Here is a 27,853-nt window from a genome sequence, read left to right on the forward strand (position 1 = left end):
ACTTTAATTCAAACCATGTCAGCTATCTAGTTTTATTTACAATAAAACAAACTGTTTTGTATTCTTTGATATCAACTCTGAAAACTAAAATGAAACTAGAAACACGAATAACGAAAAACATCCAGGGGATACACCAGAGAGTGAAGAGAACGTCTTGCTTCTTGCAATACACTTTCCGTGAATTTGATATGAAAACAACCTTTTTTTTTAAATTTTTTACATGAGGCATTTGTCTCATTTGCCTCAATGTAGTTACGGCCCTGGTTCAATAAGGAAACTCATGAAGGTTTCAGTGCTGTAAAATAGCTATCAACTTTTTATAAATCCCATTTTTGATATTTGCAGATAAATGTCTTTTTCAACTTTGTCATGTTTTGCAAACAAATTCAAAACTACAGCAATCGAACTCCTTAATGACTTTGTCTAGAACAATGCACGACGAAGCCAAAAATGTAAATGTTTGCAGTATGCCAGATTAAAGAGGGGGAAATAGGGGTCCGTTAACATGTTAACAACACCTCGATTTTGGCAAAAACAATTAACAAAAAATGCAAAAATGCTGATAACAGTTAACAAAGTGGGTTGAAAACTGTTAACAGCTTTAAATGATCTCAAATAACAGTTAACAACACCTTGCAAAAAGGCAAAAACAGGATAACATAAAAAGGTATTGCCCCCCTCATTTAATAATCAATATATTTCATATATAGTCAGCTGCCTTGTTTGCTATGTCTTGAGTAAGGATCTCATTTATCTATTTAAGGTTTCTAATTAAACTTTTCACAATGCAATAGTCAGATAATACATGTTTAAGATTTGTCAGTGCGTTCTCATATGCATCCGTAATTCTGACCTATGACCAAATTTCTCATCACATACATCGCAGCTATACGGTTTTTCACCTGTGTGCGTTCTCATATGGTCATGTAAGGTATCAGTCCGACTAAATCCTTTACCACATACATAGCATAGATACGGTTTTTCACCAGTATGTGTTCTCGTATGTTTTTTTAAGTCACTACTGAGACGAAATCTTCTACCACATGTATCACAGTAGTAGTGTTTATCTCCAGTGTGTATTTTCATATGCGTCCGTAGAGACGGTAGTTGTCCAAACCGTTTACTACACACATCACACTTATAAGGTTTATCACCGGTGTGTATTCTCGTATGTACTTTTAACTGGTGTTTACTACTAAAGCATTTGCTACATACTTTGCATGTATATGGTTTTTTGGCAGTATGCGATCCCATGTGTATTAGTAAATCCTCCTTTTGAGGAAAAACTTCATCACATACATTACATTTTTTAGGTTTTGTAAACTCATGTGTTCTCATATGTACATTTAAGATATCACGTCGAGTAAATTCTTTACAACACACATCACACACATATGGTTTGACACCAGTATGAGTTCTCATATGTTTCTTTAAGTCACTATTTTGACCAAACCTTCTATCGCATATGTCACAGTTAAAACGTTTATCTCCAGTATGTATACGCATGTGCGAGTTTAAGTACTGCTTAGAACTAAAACATTTTCTACAAACATCACAGATAAAAGGTTTATCACCAGTATGAATTCTGATATGCGTCATAAAATTATATCGATTACTGAATCCTTTCCCACATACATCACAGTTATATAATTTATCACCAGTATGCGTTCTCTTGTGTTTCTTAAATTGTCTAAGTCGTCTAAAGTCTTCACCACAGACGTCACAGTTATAAGGTTTATCATTGTGTATACACATGTGTGTTTTTAAGTGGCCAGATTTTCTAAACTCTTTACCACAGACGTCACAGTTAAAAGGTTTATTATCATTGTGTATACACATGTGTGCTTTTAAGTATTGTTTTTGACTAAAACCTTTACTACATATATCACAGTTGAAATGTTTATCACCAGTGTGTATTCTCATATGCAAACGTAGATGACATTGTTGATTGAAATCTTTACCACATACATAACAGTTGAAATGTTTATCACCAGTGTGTATTCTGATATGCATCCGTAGGTGATATTGTTGATTGAAATCTTTACCACATACATAACAGTTAAAAGGTGTATCATCGGACTGAGTTCGTTTAACATCGGACTGAGTTAGTTTTGGCGTGTGCGACTGTGAGATAGGTGTTTGATTTAAGTCGTTGTTACACATATCGCATTTTAACGTTTTTTCGCACGAGTGGATTTTTTTATGTTCTTCGGACTTTTCTTCCCGGTTCCATCCTTTAACACATCCTTTACAATTATTCTCGGATTTTTCAAGTTTTTTCCCTTCTTTACCACACAATTGACACTTATTCTCAATCTTTTTTTCCCTTTTTAATCCTTTACCACACAGTTGGCAAGTACAATTTTTGCTTCCATTATTGCATCTCGGGTCTTTCTTTATACAGTGATCTTGATTATGGTCAGGGGACACATTCATTAAACCCACTGTATTTTTGTAATCAGTCATTTTCTTTGTTTTGTCCCTTCTTGCCCGTTATATTTTTTGTTGTGTGGCCTAGAGTTTTAATAAAAGAAAATAAACATAAATTAATAATTTCATTTTTAATAGCTGTAAATATACTTTAAGTTATTTAGCAAACGTCAATAAGTTTTTAGAAAAGATGGATAAATACCAATAATGGATTATCCATTTTTTATAAAATTGTGTTTTTTTTGTGTCTATCAATGATCATTATTTTTTTCTTTCTCAATCTTCGAGCCCTATCTCATAAAAAAAAATAAAAAAAATATGTGCATTATTGAAGCAGTTACAAATCGTCACCTTCATCTAGATAGAACAAGTGTAGCGAATAAGTTGTTGGTGCATTCTTTAATGAAACAAACAGATAAGACCTATGAAAAAGAAGATGTGGTATAATTGCTAATGGGACAACTGTCCACAAAAGACCAAAATGACAGAAATAAACAACTACAGGTAACCGTACCGCCTTCAACAATAAGCAAAGCCGAACCCGCATAGTCAGCTATAAAAGGCCCAGAAATGACGATCTCAAACAATTGAAACGGGAAAACTCCGCCACATTATTAATGAATGTGCCTGTCCCAAGGCAAGACCCTGTAATTTAGTGGTTTTCGTTTGTTTATGTGTTACATATTTGTTCTTCGTTCCCTGTAATTTAGTGGTTTTCGTTTGTTTATGTGTTACATATTTGTTCTTCGTTCATTTTTTTATATAAATAAGGCCTTATTTATATAAAAAAATGAACGAAGAACAAATATTTATTAACCAGTTAGTATAATTATAAGCTTAACTGTCCTATCATTATAATAGGTGTCAATACATTATTTTACCCAAATAGTCACCCCGGTCCATTATGACTTTTACCCGGTCCATTATTGATTTGTTGCCAGTCCTTTATGAGCACGTGCAATAATGTTGAAAAACCAAAAAAAAATGGCTGACATCAGTGTCCGCTTCGATTTCAATTTTATGTTCTGAAAAGATCTGTGCAACTTTTCTGTGGAATTACCTACAAGTCCAGGACTGCGTAACTTCTTTTAGCAACATTTTGCGTGCTATATTTAGAACCGGAACTCTATAGACGCAGACGACAGTACAGTATGGCAGGCCTTGTTCCTGCAAAAATATCGGACAGATACGCCAAGAATGGCGAAGACATGCTTGATGTTTTGTCTCATGACATAATGAGGTACAAAATGCTTGCAGAGAAGGAGACGTTCGACGCTCTTACCTCCGTCCTGCAAGGGGAACAATCCCATGACAATGTCGAGCTACATGAAATCGAGGTAAACCGCTTGAACAATGACAACAACAACAATGACGAAGGTGATCCGACGGAAACACACGAGCAGCGTGACACAGGAAGCAGTAGATTTAGATCAGTTTCCAATGAGGACACAGACGAATTTCTCAGGAAAAATGTAAATAAAAACACGGACTACAAAACAAGATCAGATGTTAAAACTTTCTACACCTGGGCACAGCAAGTAGGAGAGTTTAGAGAGCTGCAGATGATTCCGTTTAAGGAACTAGATGCTATTTTAGCCCGGTTTTACTTAGGTTAGTTTAAAAGTTTTTTACTTCAACTTAAAGACTCCTAAAAATATGTTATTATGGTAATGAATTTTGATAAAATAGATTTGTACATGCTTTAGCCAGCTTCGTGACGGCTTACGGATAGGAACATGTATACTGAATTTTTGAGTCTGTCCAATATCATTCAGGACATCTTGTTTATATTTTGTAATATCAGTCTGTCCGTCCTATACTAACTTTTGAATTTCAGCTGAAGTTACGCTTGTATGTAGGCTGAATCCATGCAAACAGCTAGTCAGATCTTCATTGAATTTTGTACACTCATTCAAAATAAGAAAATTAAAATGAAAATTCAATACAAGTTAACAATTTCATAGCACAATTTACCGTGTGAGACATCTGTGTTTTCTTGTTGATATCAATTGATTTTTGTATGATACATGTATATTTTTTGTATTTCATGTAAATTTTGTACATACAGAGTGAGGATACAGGCTGAATGGGGTTAATGTTCACTTTTTTTATGTTTCCATTTAAAGGTGTAAGGAACAAAGAGGGACAGGAGTATGAACCAGACACGCTTACAGGATTCCAGAATAGTATTGAGAGACACCTGAAAAACAATAAAGTTGTAGTGGATTTGAAAAGAAATGACGATTTCAGCCATTCAAGAAAGGTGCTCGAGGCCAAAAGAAAGCAATTGAAACAAGAGGGAAAAGGGAATAAAAGAAATAGAGCTGAACCTATAGACACACAGGAAATCCAAAATCTTTATGACAAACAGCTGCTTGGTTCAGGTACCATTAATTTATTTTTACAAATGTACATTTTTGTACATCACAATAGATACTGAATATTGGATTTCAATATTTAAAAAATTTGTAAGGGTTCCGCGGAACCCAGTGTCTCGCCTATTTTTGCTGTAAATCGCAGACTCAACAACAATGAGGAAAAAAATCAATAAAATATTCCTCTTGTTACTATTTTATGATTGTAAGAAAATCTAAGTCCATTTAAAAGTAAATTACAGAAAAAACGGAGTAATCTTTTTACAAACTTTACTTCTGGATACAATCTTATGATCATAAATAAGCTTCTGTCCAAGTTTGGTACAAATCCAGGATAGTTTAAGAAAGTTATTAAAATTTTAAAAACTTTAAACACAGAGTGAATGTAATGGTTCCCCGCAGAAAATCTAAGTCCATTTAAAAGTAAAATATGGAAAAAATGGATTTATTTATTTACAAAATTTACTTCTGGATACTATCTTATGATCATAAACAAGCTTCTGTCCAAGTTTGGTACAAACCCAGGAGAGTTTAAGAAAGTTATTAAAATTCTAAAAACTTTAACCACAGAGTGAATGTAATGTTTCCCCGCAGAAAAAACTAAGTCCATTTATAGTAAAATACGGAAAAAATGGAATTTTATTTTTACAAAATTTACTTCTGGATACTATCTTATGATCATAAACAAGCTTCTGTCAAAGTTTGGTAGAAATCCAGTATAGTTTAAGAAAGTTATTAAAATTTCAAAAACTTTAACCACAGAGTGAATATTTGTTGACGCCGCCGACGACGCCGACGACGACGGAATGTAGGATCGCTTAGTCTCGCTTTTTCGACTAAAGTCGAAGGCTCGACAAAAAACATGGTGCTATATCAATTTTGATGAAAGTTTTGGGATATAACAGATTTAGTGTCATACAGGAGACATTGTACTGCATTTGTACAAATAGCATGAATATAGTTTTTGATTTTCCTACAAACATGACAAATGAATGTCAAGATAAATTAGGTTAAAAAATTAAATGGAATGAAGCTAATTAAAAAAATTGTTTTGTTTTTATATCCTGTCACACAAAGTGGCAAGGTATAATGTGATTTCATTTGAGTGTCCGTCTGTCCATCCGTCTGTCCCCCAACGGTTTCCTGATGATAACTTGAGAACAGATTGACCGATTCCAATGAAACTTTGTACTGTTGTTAAGCATGATTAAAAAAACTAAGTTTGATTTTCAGAAAAATCTGTTTACTGGTTTCGGAGTAAGACCATTTAATCTCTGGATAGTGCCCTATTTTTAAATTTATCATTTTTATTTTCAGCTAATCCCACGTCACTACTAAACACAGTCTGGCTCAACAATGGTGTTTTCTTCGGATTCAGAGGTCGTCAGGAGCATGCATCCCTCCTTCTTGGAGACCTTACTATGAAGCAAGACTCCAATGGGAAAGAATATGTGGAATTTAATGGTTAGTTCATAGCACATGTTGTGCACATATGGTACACAAAATTTTCATTTACATTGCAGTTTATCAGAGGTAATTTTAATAACTTGTTGGGGCATATAATTTTATTCATGTCTGTTTCTCCTTACGCCTGATACAAATTTTCATCTGACATAAGCTTTTACCCACATGTTTACGCTTATTTCGTGCAACTGTCTGTTTGTTTGTGTGTCGTTAACACACAAACCATTAAAGTTTTGTTCAACAACAATAATAAACTGCTATCTATTTAGCATAAAGTGTCATTCCAGTGTCCTAATGATGTTTGATATTGAAAGCATGTGTTTGTTTTTATAATTTTTCAGAGAGAACAACTAAGACGAGAACTGGCGCCAAGTCGTCTGACTATAGAGCAGTAGCACCTAAAATGTTCGAACAAAAAGAAAACCCAAACTGTCCGATAAAAATGTTAAAATTGTACATCAGCAAAAGACCAGCAGATCTTCAAAATGACCCATCATCCAAGTTTTATTTAAGACCTTTGGACAAACCTAAGGAAGATGTATGGTATTCACATCAATGTATTGGGAAGAACAAATTGGGGACTATGATGAAAACTATGGCCGAGGCCGCACAGTTATATGGCCGTAAAGTCAATCATTCAACCCGTAAAACTTTTGCAACCAGTTTGTTACATTCAGAGCGCCCACCTACTGAAGTTGCCCAGCTAGGCGGATGGAAAGGAATCTCGACACTCACACACTATAATTTTCCGTCTATGAAACAACAAGACCAGGCATCAAATATCATATCAAATGTTGTCATTCCTCCATGTTCCAGCAATCAGAATGAAACGGCACCTGAGAATTCAGATAAGGATACCAGTGACTGTCCTGAATATGATATTCACATTGTTTCCTCTCAAGAAAAAACTCTTGATATTCATTATGACAAGGAAAATGATTCAGAGCTATCTATGTTTGAAAAACCATCTCAGGCTTCTAGCATTGTTAACAATAGTAAAAGTAACATGATTGCCAATAGAAAAGACTGCAGTAATCCATTCAGTATTCTAACTGGCGCTGTTATTAATGGTGGAGTCATAAATCTAAACATATTTTCTGGGAAGAGGAAACGGGATGACTTTTCCAGCTCTCAAGAGTCTTAATAATTATCAGACAAGTTCCTAATTCAATCTGTATTTGTTTTCCTTGTTGAAAAATTTTGTTATCAGTAAATAATTAAGAAAATATACAATTCCATTTTTATTGCCTCAGAACTGGTTAATAAAAGTATTAAGAAATGGGTAATTTAATAATGGACTGGTTATATATCCTCGGCGTTGCCTCGGGCCATTACAGCAATCCTTGGGCCGTTATTACAGACCTTGGATATATAACCAGTCCATTATAAAATTACCCATTTATTAATACTATAGTAACACATAAACAAACGAAAACCACTAAATTTCAGGGTCCTGCCTTGGGACAGGCACATTCATTAATAATGTGGCGGAGTTAACAATGTTAGCGGGATCCCAACCCTTCTCCTAACCTGGGACAGTGGTATAACAGTACAAGATAAGAACGACCTCTAAAAATCAGTTAAAAGGCTTAACTCATCAGATGGACAAAAACTAGGGTTTTTGTTATTTATTTTATAATAATAAAAATAATTATTATTATTATTATTATTATTATTATTATTATTATTATTATTATTAAATATTATTATTATTATTATTATTATTATTATTATTATTATTATTATTATTATTATTATTATTATCATCAATTATTATTATTATTATTATTATTATTATTATTATTATTATTATTATTATTATTATTATTATTATTTTTTAAATATTTGTGTAACCATCTTGATTCTTCTTTTATAGAAAATAAATGCAATCTTAATCGTCGCTACACCTTTTTTTATAACATTTCTCATCTTTTTAGATTTTTTTTGTTTTAATTATCAATTCTTAATTTAATTGAACACAAAGTATATGTGTTATAAATGCGCTCCATATATCAACACACACACACATCGTTAATCAGATAGATACTTTGATGCGTAATGCTGTATTTAAAATTGCAGTTGAAAATTCTTATCATCTGAAACCATTAGACTTATGGTCGGGCTTAGATTTTGTAAAATTGTAGAACAATTACAATTATAATTTAAAAGATAACTAGTGTTGGTATTTATTAAAACAGTAAAATTTTCAAAGCAAATATGTATTTATGTTTCGGAAGCATTGTTTGTAGTTTTGATTATGTTAAAACCCTGCCATTAGTTGTGTAACATGATACACATGAACATATTTAAATCGTGTACTTACTTATTCAAATATTAAGGTCGGATGATGTAAATTTAGAGCAAAAGATATAAACGCAAAGGGAGATAATAACAGTAATTTACTTATGGAGAGCCTGTTTAAAATTATCTGTCGGTAAACCAGCAATAAAACGTTTGCAGAATTTGATATCGCGTGTTCTCTCTTTTTCGAATCATGCTATTTTCTCAATAGGCATGATAGGTGTGGCAAATTTTTGTTGCATTTCCTTTTTTCTGTTTAAAGTACATACAATGTAATAGTGGAGACTGCTAATTTGCAAGTCATTTATATATAATATCAACAGTATACATAAATTAAGTATATGAAAAAATACTTATAAGAAAGAAAATCCAAAAGGATTCAAAAAGTAAATGAAAGTTCAACTTCAGCTACAAATCAATAGATCAAGCGTAAAACAACTGTCATATTCTTGAATTGTTACATACATTTTCACAACACAACCTAGAAAACTAAAAAGTCTAAGTAATCAGATTGAAAAACCAAACCGAAAGCTATTCTTATCGGAGCCTTTTATAGCTGACTATGCGGTATGGGCTTTGCTCATTGTTGATGTATGTGTCATTTTGGTCTCTTGTGGACAGTTGTCTCATTGGCAATCATACCACATCTTCTTTTTTATATTCAGTATAATTCTGAAAGTAAGGGATTTCATCAAAGTCCATTGGACACTTATTATGCCCCTGCATTCATATAACGTGATAAAGGGGCTTTACTCAAAACAGTTAAAGTGACCCTGCACAAAATTGAACTTGATTTAAGTTTGTGCTAATAAGCATTGTGTATTTATTTAATGCCATTTAGTTGAGACAAATTTAAAGTTACAGAACGGAAACCAGTTCAGTACCAAATGTTATTATCTGAAACATCCGCAGAACCATTTATTTCCGAAGAAAACACACATATGTCATTTTTGTTTAAACAATTTAAACAAAATATTCTTGATTCCTTTTTTATATAAATTCTTTTATTTCATTGTGTCTATATCTATATCATTCTTATTTTAATGTTTCTCACTTTTTCATTCTCCGTTTGATATAATTTTTTAATTGAAAACAAATTATAGATGTTATCTATGTGTTCCATATATTTTGTTTTAATAGGTCATGCAGCTATAAACCTATAAATCTATATATTTCATTATTTAATTATGTATTTCTTCAACTATATTCTTATTGAAATACATTGTTATCAACTGACAGCAATCAAACTTAATGTGAAATTTTGTAGAAATCGCTACAGTGTGATGTAAACTTATTTTACACGTTTTATATTTCAATTTAGCAAGAACGGTAAAATTCACAAAATAAATTTTATGTGTTTCGGTGGCACTGTTTGTAGTTAATTTGATTATGCTTTGAAAACATGCCATTACTTGTGCAAAACAATAAACACAAACATATAATTATTTACTCACTTTTTCGATATGTTTTTGTACATATGGTAGAATATAAAAGATAACAAAAGAAAAAACGAGAAGGGAGATAATAATAGTATTTTACCTATGGAGCGCCTGTTTGAAATTATCTGTCGTGAAACCTTTGATAAGATAGTAAAGGAATTTAAAAACGCAGTTCTGTTTTTCTTTCGAATAATGTTGTCTTTGCAAAAATGAAAAAAACAAAAAAAACAAACAAACTACAGTATACCAAAATAAACTAAAACAAGATACTGAAGCGCCAAAAGCCTAAGTTCATTAAAGTCATTTGAAACGAGTGACGGATGAAAAATAATGTTTATCCTATTTTTGAACCAATGCATGTATATATCATAAACTTAGTATTCTGTGCACGATTTTATAATTTTTTTACCCATCCATATCGAATAATCGTAAAAAGAAAACTATTTCGGTCTAGTGTTATGATTTGAAAATATGACAGCTAATTAGTGTTCGTGTTTTAAAATAGTAATTTATCGATTATTGTAACGGAGGGGGTCGGTGACGACACCTCCCGGGACGTGTAGTGGCCAGTACTTTGTCCCTATTCGACCATCGGGATACCTGATATCAGATTATGGCTGAATAACAGACAATGAATCAAATGAAACTATAATTTATTCACAAATGTACAATAATAATTGCATGAATTTAAACATAGTCGGAAATATACAGGAGTCAGAAAACTTTCTTAAATGGAGTTCAAAAATAAAGTAATTTCAAATGTAAAATGAAAAATAGAGTGTTCCCAGAGTTAGTCTTTTAAGTAAAATAAAGTAAATTTGCTTCGCGTTGTGTTTTAAAGTAGTAAAATTGCACCAAAAAGGGGTGACTAACTCTGGCGAACTGCACCGATGTGGTGGCTAACTCTAGACTCGATTAGTACTAATATTTGTTCCGGCGAGAATTTGGAGGCCTGTGCAAGGCCGACTCCGACTGAATATCAAATGATATCCTAAACTTGTCATTAATCAAGAGAACTTTAACATAAAAGGTACTGAAGAAAAGTTGAATAAATGAATATTCTTAAAACACTATAAAAACATCAAAGTTAAATACTAAAACAGTTAAATTATCATTCTTTACTTTTATCCTACTATATTTAAACCAAATCAAACCTAAAATAAACATTTAAATACTAAATAATTAATCTGTCCAAATTAAGGGGAATTAATCAGGCTTATCAAAGCACATCTATTACAATCCTCCCCCCTTAGGACAAACCCAGTAAACAATCCAACGTTGACATTACGTCGGGACAACGTAATACTATCGTTGTGACAACGTAGTAAAATTACGTTGGTACAACGTAATTTTGTGAACTCCCAGGCACGTGCTGACAACCATCCACACAACGTTGGCACAACGTAATTTGTGACGTAATTTATTACCATCACAAGACGTTGGGACAACGTGATATCACAACGTTAAATGTTCCTTGTCCTCATTGTATTGCTAGGACCAATAGTATTATCAATTCCAGATGTAAATGGGGTCAATATTTCAAAAATAAAATGATATGATATTCAAAAAAGTCGATTTGGTATGATGGCCAATAAGACATCTCTCCATCTTGAATTAAGTATTGTTGATGTTAGTACTTGTAACTGTACAACCTGCAACATGATATCTTGGTACATGCTGCAATTTATATGGTTAGTGTTTCAGTGTTCTAGAATATCGAATTCACTATAATTCTAGAATTTAGATTAACTTTGAGGAAGGAAAACAGTTTTTAATAAAAAATATGACAAACTACCAGAAGCCTGTAATTCAGTGGTTGTTGTTTGTTTATGTGTTACACATTTGTTTTTCATTCATTTTTTAACATAAATAAGGCTGTTAGTTTTCTAGTTTGAATTGTTGTACATTGTCTTATGGGGGCCTTTTATAGCTGACTATGCGGTTTGAGCTTTGCTCATTGTTGAACGCAGTACGGTGACCTATAGTTGTTAATATTGGTGTCATTTTGGTCTTTTGTGGATAGTTGTCTCATTGGCAATCATATCACATCTTTTTTATACAACATACACCTAAATATTTACTTTTGAATCTATCAGCTGAATTCATTACAAAATGAAGAGATAGGAAATGTGGTTGGGAAAAGGCCAACAGCTTACCGTCTAGTTTACAAAAGATATCAGACATGTTCCTCATGTCGTAACAATAATCCCTTTCCTTTTTCATAAAAGTGACCTACAGGAATTATATTGACCGAGTTGTAATAACATTAGAAACATGATAGGGTGCCAAATGAGATCACCCCAGAGTGATAGAGTTTGGGTTGCTCATTCTTTAGTTTTCTATTTTTTGTCTTGTGTACTATTTTTTTACTATTTGTCTACTTCTTTTTTAGCCATGCATGGTGTTGTCAAGTTTATTTTTCGATCTATAAGTTAGCTCAAAGTTCGGCCCTCTTTAACCTGAATTTCAATCAAACTAACTACTGCTTTTTTTCTGATAAAGGCCACATTAACCAATAAAAATGCATGTAAAATGTTTCTGAATTTTTTTTTATTTTCATTCCAAATTTTAGTTTTTATTTGACCAGTTATTCCAAATTATTGATTTCTGCCCTCTGATCAGCTGGTTGGTTGGTGTTGGTTTCAGGTCTCTGAAAAAATAAATAATCATTTAAAAATTAAAATAAAAATGGGTTCCATTATATAAATTACAGCAGTTCTTTCAAAAAAAATACCAACCGGTGAGAAACATAATCAACGTTTTTTCTATAGTTAGTAGTTAAATAAATCTTGTATATTCATAATAATGTTGTGCTGTGACTCAAATGTACTTTTGCCAATTATACACATTTCGATAATTTATATTAGAAATTTTAACATAATTTCAACCCTGAGTACATACTAATTTATAACTATTTTAACCTTTGTTCTTATCTTAAAATTGTTTTTAAAATGTACATCTCCATTCTAATTGTATTTTGTCATTCATCAATTTAAGATATTAAAAGATTTTTTTAAAATATATTTAAAATTTACTACAATACAGCAACCCTTATAATATATCATATGCCAATGAAAGCAATTTATAAAATCAACAAATTGTAATCTGATAAACAAAATTAATAAAAGAGTACGTTCATGGGCTAATCATCAAACTATGCATTTTATGATAATGAGCATTGTGTATTAATTTCCCTAAATATGGTTCATGCAAATTAAAAGTAAAAGAACAGTTCAAGAGTAAAACTATATAAAACTGTATAAACTGATATTTACCTTTTTATATCTTGGTCCATCTTTTTGAGCTGGTGCATGCTTGAGGGTTTCTGCTATGCACTCCTCAACCTCAGACACACTGCATCTGTGTATTTTTATACAAGATTCTGGAAAAAATATTATAAAAACCATCAATCATCTTCTATATTCAACAATTAAAATCTATCTGATAAGCAAGCCTTTATTTTATAACCATATTTTTTTTTTATCAAAGTTTGAATAAATATAGACTCTAGCTACAACTGCATCAAGTGTGATACAATATTTATCCAATCAAGAGAGTTAAATTTTCCAATTTAAAATGCAAGGCTTGCTGTGAGTTTTAAATATCTAAAATGTAATCCTCTCCAGTGGATGAATATCATATTACACCAGATTTGGTGGTGGATTCTTTAATGATTTTCAATTAAGATGCAGGCAATCTTTTTTCTTCTTTTTTGAAAGATCTGCAAAAGATTTGTACTTTGAATGTGACGTCAGCAGATCAAATAAACTACAAAGGGTGCAAAAAGGGATAAATTGATAAAAATTACAGAGAGATTTTTTGCATTCTAACATCATTCCTTTTTTACAAAATCTTTGAAGGAAATTTTCTTACTTACTTGTGACAACTCTACAAAGGGATAGCTCGGAGAAGTTCTTCTTTTTTTTTCCCTTTCAAGCTATAATTGGACCAAAGACCATTCGTCCCCAATACTCTCAGCATTTTTCGGACAGTGTCCCCAACTTTATGACCACCTAAGGTACTAAGTAGGTTTACCTAAAAATCAAATCAAAATGGAAATTAAAAAAAATATATTTACATTTGTATCGCAGCACTCAAAGGAACAAGTTGATAAAATGTTAATCTTATTTGTTGACAAAGTTAGCAACTTACACCACATTTGTCTAAAAATTTTGCAAATTTAAACTGGATGTTCATCGATGAATATCATTCCCTTTTTGAATGGACTTCCAGAAGCCTTTTCATAATGAGAATTAAAGTCAGATGAAACGAGTAAGAGGTGAAAAATAATGTTTGTCCAATTCTTGAACCAATGCATGTATACATCATGAACTTAGTCCTCTGTGCACAATTTTATCATTTTTTCTCAAATATATCATATAATCGTCAATTTTTTTTCTCTCTGTTTGTTATGATTTAACAAATATGGCTGCTCATTAAATGCCGTGTTTTGAAGCGGAGTTTTACCGATTGTCACCCTATAGTAAACAAATCACTAAATGCATGGGTATTGGGCACGTGTTTAACATGTATAATCAGATATTTGTTTATTTCAATGACAGATCCATGCGTATTGTGGTCACCGAATTGTTACCAGGAGGGTTAAGCTCGGGTCACTATGCATACAGAAAATATGTCAGCGAATTGCTTCCTGGAAGCAAGCAATTAAAAATAAGTAAACTTCTTCTAAATGTGGACAAATTAAAGAATTTTACTCAGAAAAAAGTACATGTACATAAGTTGTATAATGAATACTATCCATTATTAAAATGCATATTTTTTTTTAATTTGAGGTTTCTTATGACTTTAAAATACAATTTGTAAACAATAGCTGCACTGTACAGTTCGGACCTTGGATTTTAAGTGATTTTTTTACCACAGTGATGTGTACATTAATTTTAACTTAGCTTAGTATTACATACCAATTTCTTTTTAAATTCAGGGTTTTCTAGTTCCCTAATAATCTCCAGCAACTCCTCTTCAGATTTTGCTGGAGATTGTATCACATCCTCAATTATAACATCTTTGGGGCCTGATTTTGATGACAAGATTTGCCCCAACATCTCCTTCATTTCTTTTTGATTTTCCCTGATCACTGCCAAATTTTCAAGGATTATCCTCTGAGTGGCTGAAAGGAAAACAATGTACCTTGAATAAGAAATTAGATACTGCTATTTCAGGAATTTTTGCAATAAATATGACAGTCTTGTATTCTTTCAAAATATTGATCTTTTTAAAGTGAAAGAAGCAGTTCTTTCCTCTAAATGGCAATTATTAATGCACAGAATAATTTCTAAATTTACAATAATATATATGAAAACACATTTTCCAAGAACTGATAATAGAAGTATATATATATCAATATAACACAATACAAATTGATAATGATATTAATATATTGTATATAAATTTGTAGAGGCATGGTTTTTTCATAAATTTTTATATAGAGACCAACTACCTTCAATAGTGTCAACCCTTCTTGTCAATGGCATCCGTAATCCAGGCAGATTATCCAGGAATTGGTTATCTAAATAAAAGAAAATTTTAAGATAAGGAAAATTGTTAAAGCCGATTGATATTTTTGAAAATTCTTTTATTCAGTCTTCTTATGGCATTTTTTTAACATATTAAAGCAACTAACATGTGTACTCTTGTTTATTTCTTTCTTATTCCATGATTAACAACAATGTGTCTAAAGCACACAGATGCATATGCCCCAATAGCATTATCATTATCAAATTTGAGTCAAAAATCTTATTTGGCAATATATCATAGAGAACATGTGTATTAAGTTTCAAGTTGATTAGACTTCAACTTCATCAAAAACTAACTTGACCAAAAACTTTAAAATGAAGCGAAACCGAGGGACAGACAGATGAACAGGCCCACAGATTAGAAAACATAATGCCCCTCTACTATTGTAGGTGGGGCTTAAAATAAATGTGTCTGTTTAACAACTGCAATTTTTTATTCTTGGCTAGATGCATAGGTTCTGATTTTCTAGGTCATTACTTAAAGAGTATGTGTCCACAGTACACTGAAGCCTCACTATCATGTTGTTACTAACTTACTTGTATTATGTGGTGACCAATCTACTACTGGTGATGGTGTCATTGATGACCTTACCATCCCTGGTGATGGTGTCAGCAATGGTGGTGGGGCTGTTGATGACCTACTACTACCAGACCTCATTGTTGATGGTGACTGTGATAAACTTGATCTGGTCATTTCACCTGTCAAGCTTCTGTTCAGTGGTCTAAATGATGATTCTGTTCTGAAATCTATATTATAAAAAATAACAAATAAATAAATAAACAAATAACCAATTTTAGACTCCTAAATATAGTAAAATAGGACAGTATGCATACTAAAAGACAGAAACTTGCAAATATGTAATTAAATTAAAGATTAAATGGTGGAACAATATTATCACATTTGAACAGCAATTCAAGTTAGGCTTTCACTGATGATTATATTAAAAATAAAATATGTCTTCAAACTACTAATCTTATCTTTATTTCAAATCATTCTCCAATGAATGCATGTTGTGGATAATGATTCTTTGATCTAGAACAGTTCAAATATATATGAAACAGATCGAGCTATTTTTCTTTAAAAAAAGGGGTCCCAACTCAAGATAAAGGGGTGTTCTTATTATATGTCCTATTTCAAATGCATTGTTCATAAAAATGGGGGTGTTTGAACTTTCAACCCCTGACCATCACCCCCCCTTTTGGATCTACCACTAATATCTATTCAAGATGCACAAATGAGTTTTTAATGGCAATTAAATAATACAGGAAAGCCTCACTATCATGTTGTTACTAACTTACTTCTATCAAGGGGTGACATATCTACTGATGGTGATAGCGTCAGCTGTCTATCCATTTCTGGTGATAGGGCTGCCAATGAACTTCTGTTCAATGGTGATAGCATTGGCGGCACTGGCAGTTTTAACACTTTTTGGGAAGAACATGGTGGTTCATCTTCATCCGAGTCTGCTGAAAAAAATATATACAAATTTTATAGAAATGACTTGAAAAATAAAGTTCATATACATTTTTATTTCAATCAACAGGCTGCACTATATCTAATCTACCAAACTAGACCACTGGTCATAAAAGAATTTCTAACAATCAAAAGAATCTATACATGAGTTTTCAAAAGTGATCTTTAGAGCAAAAAAATTGTTTCAAAAACAGCTGTCTTTCTTTTGCAATCTAGATTAATCAATATATATCAACAGATCTTCTTCAGGAGGTCAACTGCATCAGCTTTTTTAACTTGGGTGCCATATTTTTTAAAAGGCTTTTACACAGTAAAATGAAGTTAACTGAAGACTAAAATTGCCTACAAAACATCAACCAAATAATTATTATCAAATACTGTAAATTCAGAAATTATTGCAAAAATGTGACAGGGTAATAATATTAGCAATAATTGAAACTCGCATGTCTAAATTCTGTGCTTCAAACAGGATTTTTCTCAATATCACAAAACTTAAAATTGTATTTTAGTCTCAAATGACAAAATCAAATCATAAATGCACCCAATAATTTCTGAAATTACAGTACTTAATAAATGTATATATATATACATGTATTACCATCTGGAATACTGGCATATTTTTGAGGCCTTTTAATTGTCCTAGATTTTGTATGTACAGGTACTGGCTGGACACTGACAGGGCTATTTGACTGTTCTGGCTGCACATTGACAGGGCTATCTCTCTGGGTTTCCCCCTGATCCTCGCTCTCCACATTGGATGTGTCTAAAGCCAACTTTGACTTTATTACAGCCATTTCAAATGAATCTGCAAATTCAAAATTTAAATATTAATTTGTAAAGACATTAAACAAACTTGTATACAATGTATAGTTACTTGTGTTATAAAATATAAAGCACAATCAGTTTTCTAGTTTGGCTAATGATATGTTATTTAATTTTCAACACAATCAATCAAATTTATATTTTTAAAGTTCAATATAAAATATACGGCACAAGTGGCACAGTTCTGACATCACAATAGCTTTCAATAATTTACAGTATTAAACAATTTCATTTAGCTTGTAAGCTCAAAGTAAAGGGGGTTCAGCTCTTGTAGTCTAAACATTGTCGTGTTTTTATCTTCTTAATAAGACAAAATTTCTTTACCTGCAGATGCAAATATACGGACAGAATAGATCATCCACCTTTCCTTGTCAGGTACTTCCCCTTTTCTTGCTCTGGTACTCTGGTTATTAAAGGGCCACCAACATGCAGATTCCTTTAAAAAAATATATAGACAATGATAATAAAATCTTACATTTAATACTTCTAAAAAGTTATATGTATACGTATATAGAAAAATTTCGGAGTGAAATATAAATGTGTGTTTGCCGATTGTTCCCTTGAAATATTGGACATTCATAAATAATTCTATTGGGCATTTTTCAACAATTTCTTTAGCAATAAATTAGATATTTTGTCATTTAATGCATGTGATGATGATGTGGTTTTTTTTCAATCTATATGTGTTAATTGTTTACTGTTATCAAAAATAGGTTTCTACCTAATTCAGTCAACTATTTTTGGTTTTAGTTTTAATGTTTTGTAAATGTGCATGAGTATCTTTCCCAAAGTAGATTCACAATTGCCCAAATTTACAACAAATTGATTTCGTGTGCGTAGCAGTCAGTGCTTTAAATAGCTAAAATAATGTGTTTCTGTCAGTTCTTACCCCTTCCAATGTTTTTACTAGCCATTTTTTGTGTGCCACTGCCACCGAATCATCCTGAAAACCCACAACTACATACTGCTTTAACATCTGAAATGAAGAAAAATAATTTTAACGTGAATCACAAATTGGGATTAAATACTCCTGAATAATTAAAGTTCATTTTCATTATCCTTGACAATGAATAGAATGTACAAATATGAAAATGTGAGCTACAATGTACAAACGTACTGATATGGCACATGTATTTTTTTTAAGTTCACACATGCACAAAATGTACTTTTACTTGTTTTTAATTTACATGTGAGGCATACAAATTGATCATGTTGATACTCGAAACATCAATGCAACTGGTTTTTCATACGCTTAAGAACTCTAATGAAATATTAAACGTACTTGCATGATGTTGATCGAGGTCTATTAAGGAAAAATGTTTTCAATTGTTTTTGTCTCTTTGACTTATTCCCTTAACTCCCATTCTTTTGTATACTCATTGTTATATTCCCTAAAATTACATGCAGAAAGGTTTGTACAACAATGTTAGTTTTTCAAATACATTTACATCAGATTCAACTCATTCAACAGGTTCAAGTTATAATTTTAGTTAGTCTTAACTTACCTCTAAAAGTCATGCAGAATTGCTAAAAAGGTAACATGCAAATCAACATCTTTGTTGATCTCAATTGCTTGACGATTAAGCAGTCCAACATCAAGCATTTTCATCTGGGAGAAACGTTTCTCGAATCTGTATCCTCCAATAATTCTTGAGTCACATGGCATATTAAAAATAGCTTCTCCCCTTGAATACACACGACACAATATTGATTTACCTCCATTTATTTCACCAACAACTTCACAGCAAGTGTGATTGTTCAAAACAAAAGCATTATTTGGTTTCTTGTTGCAAATGTTGGGAATGACTGTTTCAACTTTTTTCGATTGTAAATTTTCTAGCTCACTAATTCTTTTAATAATTTGGGATAGCGGATTTTTTCCAGATCGTATCATTTTTTTTAAGTGTTGCATATGATTTTCAAAGGAAAATGCTGCACAGTTATCTAAACAGCCATATTCCTTTGCATCATCAGCCAAATGCACCATGCTGTGAACATTGTAGACTAGTATCTCTTCTCCATATAAAATTTGAGCCTGTGATACGAAATACACCAATAATTCCTTTGCATACTCAACATAATTTTCAACTAAAACTGGACTTACGAGTATAGTCATGGCAACTGAAAAACTTAAGAAATGTTCATATAGCTCTTTTTTTAGTACACCTTTTAACACAAGCTTACCAGTGTAAAGTAAGAACTGCCTGTATTCTGTGGCCTTCCAATAGTCAATTTCATCCAAGCCTCTAGGTTTCCTTGCAAATTTTTTTGGAATGAATTTAGACAATTGGACAAGTCGTGTACTGATTTCTTCAATATGACCAAATGATATTTTGGTCTCCTTCTTTTTACCACGCATCCAAAGTAATAGTAATCTTTTCATGACACCAAGACAAGCCTGATGCATGTAGTCAATAGGAAATGATTTTATCATATCTATTGGAAGATCACAAAACGGGGATCTGGTACGGTGATGTTCTGGTTGGGTTTGGTTACGAAAAGATAAGTCTGTCCTATATGGTAAGTTTTCTATTTCTGGATAAGTCATCCTGCCTTTCCATACACCTCTTTGTCCACATCTATCACAACCGCAATAACCACTGTAAAGTTTAACTCCTTTAATCATTGCCTTTGCTGGAGCATCACAAACAATGCATTTTAAACCTATGTCGATATGTTTTTCGTTTAACATTATTCCTCTTTGAAGAAGTATATCTAATTCATTAATCACTTCATTCAAAAAGTCTAAGCTTTGTGGTTTGGAAGTTCCCAATGTTAATGTAACTGCAAAAACTTTCATTGGTTTCAAATTTATACCACACAAGACTGGCCAAAGTGCTTTTTTTGAACTTTTAAATAATGGCAAACCATCAATATTTAAACTTATTTCTACCCTGTTAACCTGGCTAATTAACTCGCATGGATACTTTTCCAGATTAGTTTTTAGTCCTTTCTCCAAACCAAAATTATAGTACTCCATATCTGATACAACTTGTGTGTCAATATGTCTTTTTGTTTGTAACAAAGTCCGGGCAGTGGAAGGAAGATTTTTGTGTCCATTCTTAATTAAAATCTTGAGCAACTTGTCAAGTGCATTTTGTTTAATAAGATTTTCAGTCGCCCACTCTGAAAGATCAGTTAAAATAGTTGAACTGTCACCTTCACCTTCATCTTCTGAATCTGTTATTTCAATGTGTTGATCAATCATATCCCAATTCCATTCTTCATTTATAATATCTTCATTTTGGTTCATTGGTACACTTGAATCAGAGTCATCTGATAAATCTTGATTCATGTTAATGTTAGGAAAACTTGAAGATTCTATAAATTCTTGTCCCAGTCCACAGGTTCCCACACTTTTGTTTTGGCTAAAATCTCGGCCCTGGGCCTCGTCATCATCAGAACTTGTTGTGCAATTAGCATTATTTGAAGCTGCATGTAAATCTTTATTCACTGCACGTGAAATACTCATCCACCGTCTCCTGTATTTTTTACGCCTCTCTTTTTGTAAATCCATCCTGGAAACAGAAGTTTTGAACAACATGCACTTATGTTAGCTTAAGTTAGTATATCAAAACAAAAATCAAACAAATGAAATATTTCTGTACTCAAACATTAACTTTAGTTTTTTTTCCCCGTTCATTTTTAAATGTTTTTTTGATATCTCCAGGCTTGTGGGTATAAAATTTTCAGAAAAAAATGAAACATTTATTTATCAATACAAATTTTATTGATTACCTTTAATAGTTGTTACTTTATCATATGGTACAAAAATATTTGAAAAAAAATCAATTTGTGTTGGCCCCATGTGATTTTCAAAATGTAGATATCATTAAAAAGCTCCAAATTATCTCCCTTAGGTACAAAAATGACATTTTTGGCATTAAAATTGAAATATCTTTTTTAACTCATCGGTGACCTATATTTTTTATTGTTGTTTTCAAATAGGCTGTACATAAACTAAATAATTGTAAAATTTAAGCGATTTCTGTAATTTAGTTCTTTTTTTTATTTCGATATTACCTCTATTTCTCCTATTAGTTCAACAGATAAAAGGACATTAACAAAAATGTATGCTTCTTTCAATGGCAGATTGTGAGAGTAAATGAACGGTTACCCCATTTTTTATTTCCGTTTTCTATTAATAGATTAAGTTCATTTATACATGTAGAAAAATTAAGCGAAATCCTATATTAAATTTAAAAAAAAGATTTAGACCCGCGAGCCCCCTTAAATGAATAAAACCCTAGATGTAAATGTAGCTATATATACATATATTGAAAGATTTATATATACATATATAGCTATATCTCACAAATGTAAAATAATTAAAAGGGAGTTCAGGTCAATAGACAAAGTTTCATGCAAAGTGGTTAAAGCTTTTTTGGAGTTATTGTCTGACATGCTGACAACTGACCGACAGACAACAGTATACCGAAATACACCCTGTAGATGAGCATTTAAAAACCAATGGTTCTTAATGTTAAGGCATACTTTTGTCTGTTTACATGCGTAAAAGTCCAACAAATCTTTGTGAAAACTAGGTAATAATGTAAGTGCCAAATATACATGTACATACATTCCAAAATTCATAAGTGTTATGTTTGATTGTATGTCTTTATTTTTTATTACACTTTTAGTGTCATTAATAAACACCTTGATTTGATACCTTACATTGAAAAGAGAAGAAGACCCTTTCTACTATCTACATTGTCATATATTATATCTATCTTTCTGTCAAGGAATGGACTCATTTATGAGTGTATATATAGATGTACTTCAGTGATACTTCACTACAGCTCGTCTGCTGAAAACCTTCAAGTATTTACATGTACAGTTAAAATGAGATCTGTATGCATGTACATACTTACTTGTAACACTCGTGGGCCTGGAAGTGTAGGGTGCAAACTTCTTCAGGGATGAACTTACGAACGGACCTAATATAGTAAACTGGGGTATATACATTTAAAGCGGGGAGTTTATACACATTTATACACAAGTTTTATACCCCACCCCGTCTTGACCTTATTATAACATATATAAGCCTAGGTCAAACTAAAAGACTTTTATACTTACAACATTCATAAAAGAACATTGAAAGACACTTGCAGCCTAACTTACATGTAAAGTTACTATATATACTAGATTAACTTCCACCCCCACCCCCCTTTTCTTATATTACTCACTCAGTATTATATCTTGAAAATCAGCACAAGATAATCGAGCAAATTTAATATTAGATGAAAATTGCATAAATTTTGGCTCAAATATCCCTGATCAGTGCAATATATTGACAATAAAAGAAGAAGTATCATATTTCAACACGCGGTCTCAGACAATATAGACTTGAACTTTGAAGAAAACCCCTTTAATAGACGCCCAACACGGCAAGATATGTTTTAATTCTTGTTTTTATCACGGAGTATCTTTTAGGCGTAATATTAAATTATTATATTACCTTTTTCTTTGTTCTGCAATCTGTATTGTGCTAAATTTCACTGCTACGTTATATCATTCACTGTTCAAAACAAGCGGTAAGTTAATATTCATGAATGTGCGCATGCTCAGACTTTTCGTAGTAAGCAGAGGTAAAACCCGAGTACTGCTGAACGTTCCACTAAAACCAATCGTAAAGGAAAAACCCGATATCTTAAAATTAAAACAATAATAATAGATGATGATATATAACTTCTTTTATGACATAAATGAATAAATATTCATAAATAACATTAATATAACAACACATTTGAATTATAATATTTTCTTGGACATTTTGTTAAAGTGCAAATATTATGTCTGAGTGAAAAAAGGGGGATTGGGAATCAAAATAATCGTGACCTGGAAATTTGTTTCAACTGAACATGTTTTTATTTTATTCTAGCGCTGATATTCACAGGGTTGCCAACTACGTTTTTATAATGTTGATACGACGTAACAAAATGTTACGTTGGATTATGCTAGTTGTAACAACGTTGTCACAACGTAATAAAATGTTACGTCATGACAGGGTACTAAATTCACGTGTATACGACGTAATTTTATAACGTTGTCTGTACGTCTAAATCCAACGTTGGGATTTTACGTTCCCACAACGTTGGTACGATGTAAACTCAAGACATGACGTTCAGACGACCATCAACCAACGTTGGGAGTACGTCGTGTGTTTGCTGGGAATATTAAAGAAATTAATATTTGGGAAAAGAACTATTTAAAATAGATGTGTTCAAAACAATTAACAAAAATATAAATCAATGCAAATAGAATGTCAATAGATGTCACAAAAATGTCAAATAATCACACGGTCCAACCATAGGAAAAGTTCCACACAGTATAAACGTCCAGGAATAGGTGGTAAACACAGTTTATAAAGTACGATAATCCAAAGAATATACATCACTACGGTAAACGGACACAGTTATATACAGCATTCTATAAAATAGGTTCTTTAGACGAAAACGGAATGTAAATATCGATAAACTGCATGGTCCAAGTTGTACCAGGTATAGTCCACCATTGTAGATCTCACGAAATCACGTATAACATGTGTTTTCGGGTTCTAAAAAGTCCATCGTTGTACCAGGTTTAGTCCACCATTGTAGATCTCACGGAATCACGTATAACATGTGATTCCGGGTTCAAGATGATCAAAGTTCAAACGTTGTACAAAAAGTAAGAAAGGTATTCTTGATAACAAGAACTGCTTACTTTATCAGCTGGTTGTCTTCACACATAAACTAACTGCCACTCAATAGATTTCTGCCATGACTTATAAAAGTCACAAAAGGGACACCATAACCAAACTAAACAAATTTAAAACAATAAAACTTGTTCAGAAAGGTTAAAAATCCAAATAAATGAGCAAACTCATAAATAAACCTATTAGAACAAGAAACTGAGCCACAATCTAAACAAACCAACATCTAAAGAAAAACACAATCAAATCAAACAACGTTTTTGAGGGTGGTTTTGATGGCAAAACCGGTTCATTAACGTGACCAAGAAAAACAACAAATCCAATGAAAACTTTTAAACCATACCTACTAAACAATAATATAAACTGACAAAATAAGTAAAATACTAAATATACAAATTAAAACATTGTAAAACGAATAAAACATACTATATGAAAACTTTAACTTTTCCTGTCTTGCAACAAGAAGTTTGCACATTATCACCCCCAAAATAAACAGATGAAAATCTAACCAAGTCAGATGGAAATAAATTCTGAACTCTGTTGACAACTTTGCATGATTTTTTCACTTTCTTATGAACTGCAGTAGAAACTGTTTTTTTCTGGTTCAACAACATGAACAGAATTGACACTTTTACAAACTTTATTGGGACAATTAGCTCTGATATGTCCAACAACCGAACAATTGAAACATGTTTTAACTTTAAACTTCCTATAAACCAGCTTTTTAAGAACTTTGACAATTTGATCAAAACCAGACTTCAAACAACTAAAATCTAAACTTTCTTCACTTTCCTCCATTTCACATTCAACAGGTCCAATTGTCAAATTAAAACATTCAAACTCTGTAGCCAAAAATATAGCATCATCAAAAGTTTCAGGATGCTTAAAATGAACAAACTTTCCCATTTCCTTCTCTAACTTTCCAATAAAAAGATCCATAAAATAAGTTTGCATACTTTGAAAATTATCTGGATATGCACGATGACATAAAAGTTTGAATCTATGTCCAAAATCGAACACAGATTCATCTGACAAAATTAAACAACTATTCAGTTGAAATTTATAAAATGCTATCCTTTCCTTAGGATTAAAGCGTTGAAAAAGTAAACTTTAAAAAAAATCATAGCTTTGCAACTGAGTTGGAGTAAGAAGACGTAAAAAAATTCGTGCTTCTTCTCTTAAGTTTATTACTAACTGAAGAGCCATTTCAGATAAATTCCAGTTATTCCAAAGACAAATTGAATAAAATAATCTTGTACATCGGCACTTACACCGTCAAAAGTACAAGGTTTCTGTTCAAACTTTATCATTTTTAAAATCAAAAATTGAACAAAATCAAAAATAAATGTAATACAAATATTCAAACCAAAACTGAGGGATCAGTTATCCTGGTCACAGCACCATTTGTAACGGAGGGGGTCGGTGACGACACCTCCCGGGACGTGTAGTGGCCAGTACTTTGTCCCTATTCGACCATCGGGATACCTGATATCAGATTATGGCTGAATAACAGACAATGAATCAAATGAAACTATAATTTATTCACAAATGTACAATAATAATTGCATGAATTTAAACAAAGTCGGAAATATACAGGAGTCAGAAAACTTTCTTAAATGGAGTTCAAAAATAAAGTAATTTCAAATGTAAAATGAAAAATAGAGTGTTCCCAGAGTTAGTCTTTTAAGTAAAATAAAGTAAATGTGCTTCGCGTTGTGTTTTAAAGTAGTCAAATTGCACCAAAAAGGGGTGACTAACTCTGGCGAACTGCACCGAAGTGGTGGCTAACTCTAGACTCGATTAGTACTATTATTAGTTCCGGCGAGTATTTGGAGGCCTGTGCAAGGCCGACTCCGACTGAATATCAAATGATATCCTAAACTTGTCATTAATCAAGAGAACTTTAACATAAAAGGTACTGAAGAAAAGTTGAATAAATGAATATTCTTAAAACACTATAAAAACATCAAAGTTAAATACTCAAACAGTTAAATTAACATTCTTTACTTTTATCCTACTATATTTAAACCAAATCAAACCTAAAATAAACATTTAAATACTAAATAATTAATCTGTCCAAATTAAGGGGAATTAATCAGGCTTATCAAAGCACATCTATTACAATTACCTTTAAGTCATGGTCAACACACAAAGAAGCATGGATATTTAGGACGTGTATAACATGAAAAATAACATAAAAGTTTATTTAAATGACAGATCTACGCGTATTGCAATCACCGAATTTTTACAAGAAAGGTCACGCTGAATTCACTGCATACGGAAACCTTTACTGGAAGTTAACAATAAAAGTAAATTTCTTCTTGATTTGGACAAAGTATAGAATATTCTTGAGAAGAAAAGGATATGTACTTAAAAAAACATATGCATCATATTTTTGTTTTATTGAAAGTTTCATATATGGTAGTACCTAACACTACAAGGAGATAACTCTGTAAAATCAGATAAACGTTTTAATCACGTTGTGTGGTTAAGAAAATATTAAGCTTCTCAATGATCAAAATTAGTGTTTGTGAAACTGCTATCTATCAAACCCTTTTTTCCGAGAAATTGATTGGTTCAAATTTTCTTATTTTTATATATTTCCTTCATAGGGTCAAAGTAAGTATTTCGTAAAAATTCTATGAAATTAAACTATCCAAATTAATTTGAGTCAAGGTGTTGGGTACCACCTTAAACTGACACATTCTGAAGCTATCAATAAACAGATCAAACGGAAAACAACTGTCTTGTTACCATAATTGATGTCACTGCTGGTGGAGATTTATTTCCCCGAGGGTAGCACAAGCCCAGTAGTCAGCACTTTTTGTGCTGACATGAATTATCATTGATATTGTTATATTTATAAATTAACTGTTTACAAAATTTTGAATTTTTTGAAATAATAAGGCTTCTTACCTCAGGCATAGATTACATCAGCTGTTTTTGGCAACACTTTCAGCGTCACTGATGAGTCTTTTGTAGACGAAACGCGCGTCTGGCGTATATACACAATTTAGCCCTGGTATCTATGATGAGTTTATTTCTTAAGAAAAGAGCACAACATAGTAAACTAAAGACTAAGCTAATAGAAACTAATAGAAACCAATAGAAACCAAAGTGGTTATTCAGTATGGATAGTTAATAAACTCATCATAGATACCAGGATTGAAATTGTGTGATTCAGTCAGCTGCGGGTTTCGTCTACAAAAGACTCATCAGTGACGCTCTTATAAAAAAAGTCATCAACGCCAAACAAAGAACGAAGTTGAAGAGCATTGAGGACCATACACCTTTCTAAAAGTTTTGCTAAATACAGCTAT

General features: G+C 31.9%; 3 protein-coding genes across 7 annotated transcripts; 1 reads left to right on the forward strand and 2 right to left on the reverse strand.

The window, feature by feature from the left end:
• Positions 1-354: 354 nt before the first annotated feature.
• LOC143051664 (uncharacterized) lies at positions 355-10,084 on the reverse strand. Of its 2 annotated transcripts, none has more exons than XM_076224567.1 (2): positions 10,025-10,084; positions 355-2,514 (listed from the first exon to the last, which is right to left on the reverse strand). In XM_076224567.1, exon 2 carries the CDS (start codon positions 2,464-2,466, stop codon positions 820-822), a length of 1,647 nt encoding a protein of 548 aa, XP_076080682.1. In that variant the 5' UTR covers positions 2,467-2,514; positions 10,025-10,084; the 3' UTR covers positions 355-819. The 2 variants fall into 2 exon arrangements, with proteins under 2 accessions (XP_076080682.1, XP_076080681.1); XM_076224566.1 differs by lacking the exon at positions 10,025-10,084 and adding an exon at positions 8,593-8,680.
• LOC143051661 (uncharacterized) lies at positions 6,122-7,495 on the forward strand. The gene is made up of 2 exons (XM_076224560.1): positions 6,122-6,269; positions 6,611-7,495. Exons 1-2 carry the CDS (start codon positions 6,227-6,229, stop codon positions 7,411-7,413), a joined length of 846 nt encoding a protein of 281 aa, XP_076080675.1. The 5' UTR covers positions 6,122-6,226; the 3' UTR covers positions 7,414-7,495.
• A 2,457-nt stretch (positions 10,085-12,541) lies between the features above and the next one.
• LOC143051667 (uncharacterized) lies at positions 12,542-21,555 on the reverse strand. 4 transcript variants are annotated; one of them, XM_076224571.1, is made up of 11 exons: positions 19,345-19,452; positions 18,729-18,815; positions 18,164-18,275; positions 17,616-17,822; positions 16,843-17,007; positions 16,081-16,290; positions 15,468-15,536; positions 14,932-15,137; positions 13,887-14,044; positions 13,285-13,391; positions 12,542-12,659 (listed from the first exon to the last, which is right to left on the reverse strand). In XM_076224571.1, exons 2-9 carry the CDS (start codon positions 18,813-18,815, stop codon positions 13,898-13,900), a joined length of 1,203 nt encoding a protein of 400 aa, XP_076080686.1. In that variant the 5' UTR covers positions 19,345-19,452; the 3' UTR covers positions 12,542-12,659; positions 13,285-13,391; positions 13,887-13,897. The 4 variants fall into 4 exon arrangements, with proteins under 4 accessions (XP_076080686.1, XP_076080685.1, XP_076080688.1 ...); XM_076224570.1 differs by having other exon boundaries at positions 16,843-17,010; XM_076224573.1 differs by lacking the exon at positions 13,887-14,044 and having other exon boundaries at positions 16,843-17,010.
• Between the last annotated feature and the right edge of the window lie 6,298 nt (positions 21,556-27,853).

This window comes from Mytilus galloprovincialis, chromosome 11 (assembly GCF_965363235.1).
Source record: "Mytilus galloprovincialis chromosome 11, xbMytGall1.hap1.1, whole genome shotgun sequence".
NCBI lineage: Eukaryota > Metazoa > Mollusca > Bivalvia > Mytilida > Mytilidae > Mytilus > Mytilus galloprovincialis.

Coding starts and splice junctions, on each gene's coding strand:
- LOC143051664 (XM_076224567.1), bottom strand. CDS start 2,466: ATGACTGATTACAAAAATACAGTGGGTTTAATGAATGTGTCCCCTGAC.
- LOC143051661 (XM_076224560.1), top strand. CDS start 6,227: ATGAAGCAAGACTCCAATGGGAAAGAATATGTGGAATTTAATG. Junction 6,270..6,610: donor AGAATATGTGGAATTTAATG/GTTAGTTCATAG, acceptor ATAATTTTTCAG/AGAGAACAACTAAGACGAGA.
- LOC143051667 (XM_076224569.1), bottom strand. CDS start 21,383: ATGTTGTTCAAAACTTCTGTTTCCAGGATGGATTTACAAAAAGAGAGG.